Source organism: Wasmannia auropunctata, unplaced genomic scaffold, assembly GCF_000956235.1.
Source record: "Wasmannia auropunctata unplaced genomic scaffold, wasmannia.A_1.0 LD335853.1, whole genome shotgun sequence".
Lineage (NCBI taxonomy): Eukaryota > Metazoa > Arthropoda > Insecta > Hymenoptera > Formicidae > Wasmannia > Wasmannia auropunctata.
The window spans coordinates 13,735-17,241 of NW_012027037.1; the positions used below are offsets into that span (position 1 = coordinate 13,735).

Sequence of the window (3,507 nt, forward strand, 5' to 3'; positions counted from 1 at the left end):
AAAAATGATAAAACTAGAGAACAAAGAATTGCAAAGTCAGTTTATAATGTTTGAGTGGAAAGATTGGTCGCGTGGTATAGATGGAGAGGCAGACAGAAAAATAGTCAATAGTCTATGGCTAGAGGTAGAGAAGAATAATGTAGAGCATAGAAATTGCAGCAGGGAGGATCAGGGAATGAGTAGTGAAGAGAGAGAGAAGGAAAGCAGGAAAAAGGAGGAAGGAAAAGAATATAATAGCATAATGAAAATAGCGGTAGAGATATGTGACATGTCAGTAAACGAGAATAGCGAGGAAAAGGAAATGGTAAAGGATAGGATAGAAAACAGTAAGGATGAGAGAAAAACAACCGGGAGTAAACGAGAAAACGAACCCGCAGGTTTTCTGAAGGAAGTTCGGGATGTCTTACAAGAGATGACAGTCTTGAATTCCGATCGGGAAATGAAATTAGAGAATCTTCTAATAAAAAATAAAGAGGTTTTTTCGGATTATCCAGGGTGTTTTAAAAATTATGAACATCAAATCGTCCTAAATACAGATAAACCGTTTGTAAGACGATCATATCCGATACCATTAAAGTACCGTCAAGCGGTGGATGAGGAAATTGCTAGTATGTTAGAAAATAGAATAATAGAGCGTTCAAAGAGTTGTTTCTGCAATCCAATAAGAATAGTAAAAAAAAAGACAAGACTATTAGAATATGTTTAGACGCGAGAATTTTAAACCAATATGTAATCGCAGATAACGAGTCACTACCGATAATAGAAGAACTACTACAAAAATACGCAGGAATTAAAGTTATGACAACTACAGATTTAACCAGTGGATACTGGTAAATTCCTTTAGCAAAAGAGTCGAGGAAATACACGGCATTTCTTGTAGGAAGCACATTATATCAATTTCGCCGCGTTCCATTCGGATTAAAAACAGCAGGTAGTGCATTCATAAGAGCTATGAATTTAGCTTTAGGTGATTATTTGAATACCTTTTTAACCATCTATGTAGACGATCTATTGATTACTTCATGTAATTTTGAGGAACATTTAGAGCATTTGCAATTGTTGTTTGAAAGATTAAAGGAGTACAATTTACGGTTAAAATTTGGTAAATCATTGTTTTGTAGAGACGAAGTTCCTTACTTGGGAGTAATCTTGTCGCAAGAAGGAATTCGACCAGATCCGGAAAAAATTAAAGTCATTCAGGAAATTCCGGAGCCAAGAAATAGATTGCAATTGCAAAAGTTTGTAGGAGTATGTAATTACTACAGACGATTTAGTGAAAAACATGCTAAATTAATACATCCATTTAGGGACCTATTAAGTATAAAGAATGAATGGAAATGGACAGAAGATCATAAGAAGGCATTTGAGCAGATAAAACAAAGTTTTTTAAATTATGTATATTTAAAGCATTATATACAGGACAGACCGTTCTATGTACAAACAGACGCGAGTGATCAGGGGATATGCGGCGTATTATTTCAGAAAGACGAAAATGATGATGAACGTATTGTTTCACTCGCAAGCCGAACACTGACACAATGCGAAATGCACTATACCACAACAGAAAAAGAACTATTAGCTATTACATATGCAATAAACAAATTCCGAACATATCTATTTGGAGTAAAGTTCTTCGTTGTAACGGACCATAAGGCTTTGGTATTCTTATTGTCAACATCGTATTATAGTTCAAGGTTAACGCGGTGGAGTCTGTTTTTGCAGCAATATAATTTTACTATTCTCCACTGTGCGGGCACGGAAAATATAATAGCGGATTACTTTAGTAGGCATTTTAAGAATCAGGTGGAGACAAAACAAAACGAGTTTTTCATATTAGGAATACATGAAGTAATAACAGAGCGAAAATATGAAGTAAGATGTTTATTTGCAGAAAAGCCAATAAATAGGGAAATACGCGATATTGGTAGAATGCAACAAAAAGACAAAGTAATAAGAGGCATACGAGAAACAATAGAGCAGAACAAAGAAAACGAAAAATTTAAGTTGTATGAAAATGTTTTATTTCACAAAACGAAAAACGGAAAAGAGTGGAGAATAGTGATTCCAGAAAATTTAGTACAAACGTTAATACATACAATTCATGTTGAATATGGACATATTGGAATTTATAAGACGGTTAAATATCTACAACAGTTTTATTACTGGAAAAACATGAATCGAGACATTAGACGAATGATTCGTTGTTGTGATCATTGTCAGCGCGGGAAATATAATAACGTAAGAATGGAAGGACCCTACCAATCTATAATACCAAATAAGCCGAATGAAATTATAAGTGTCGATTTTTATGGTCCGTTACCACAATCACGGGGAGGGGTGCAGTATTTGCTGGTGGTCATAGATATATTCTCGAAATACGTGTCTCTTTACCCAATCAAGAAAGCGACAACAAAGATAACATTAAATAAAATAATAAATGATTATTTTCAAAGAGTAGCGAAGCCAGAGGCTATATTGTCAGACAATGGCACTCAATTTACATCTAAAAAATGGAGGGAAAGTTTGGGAAAAGAGAACGTACGAGTAATTTTTTCGTCGGTTAGGCACCCGCAATCTAATCCGGTTGAGCGTACGATGCGTGAGTTGGGCCGATTTTTTAGGACCTTCTGTGCAGAACAACATACGAAATGGGCAAAATATGTAAAGGAAATTGAAAATATTTTAAACCTCACGACTCATAGTAGCACAGGGTATATACCATATGAAATACATTACGGGGAAAGCCCGCAGTATAAAATAAAACAGCTAGTGGACTTTCCGCCGGATGAGAAAAGCGACAGCATAATATGTGTGAAAGTCAAAGAAAATTTAATAAAAAGTGCAAAAAATAGAAGGAAACAACAAAAAAGATGTTCGAAAGTTCAATTGGGAATAAATGATTTAGTATTAGTACGGAGATCGGAATTGTCCAGCGCACTCGATAAAGTAACAAAAAAGTTTTTTCAATTATACGAAGGACCATATAAAGTAAAAAAAATAATACCACCAAATGCATACCAGCTTTGTAATATAGAAGATAAAGAAAAAATAAGAGGAACCTTTAACAAAGCGTTATTGAAAAAGTATTATAACGAGACGGCAAAGAAGAGTAGCGTAAGAAATGACGAAACATAGGAAAGAGGTGACGAAATGAATAAATGTAGCGAAAGAGGAATTAGACATAAGTTAGAGTAAGTCCGTGAGAGAGAGTAAGAGAGAGGTGTAAAATAATGCGATCGGGTATAAGGTCTGATCACATTAAGGGGGGGTATGTAATGGAGATAATATAAGAGAAGAGAGAGAGAGGAGGATGAAAGTAGGGATGAGATAGGAGAGGTGGGGAACGGGCCCACAAAGAGAAATGCGGAAAACAAGGAAGACAGTCGGAGCTCGAGCCACGTTCCCGAACGGATCGATTGGAACGTATATCACGTGTGCCGGAGCATTCCACAACCTGGAGTCATTTTGGCGACCATGACCGTGGTCATGACGATGATTGACGTAGCC

At 35.9% G+C, this 3,507-nt stretch overlaps 1 protein-coding gene across 1 annotated transcript; it reads left to right on the top strand.

Moving 5' to 3' along the window:
* The first annotated feature begins 951 nt into the window (after positions 1–951).
* On the top strand, positions 952–3,135 carry LOC105455741. The gene is made up of 2 exons (XM_011699280.1): positions 952–1,947; positions 2,221–3,135. The coding sequence occupies exons 1-2, from the start codon at positions 952–954 to the stop codon at positions 3,133–3,135; spliced, it is 1,911 nt and encodes a 636-aa protein (XP_011697582.1).
* The last annotated feature ends 372 nt before the right edge of the window (positions 3,136–3,507 follow it).

Coding starts and splice junctions, on each gene's coding strand:
- LOC105455741 (XM_011699280.1), top strand. CDS start 952: ATGAATTTAGCTTTAGGTGATTATTTGAATACCTTTTTAACCATCTAT. Junction 1,948..2,220: donor GAATGCAACAAAAAGACAAA/GTAATAAGAGGC, acceptor GATCATTGTCAG/CGCGGGAAATATAATAACGT.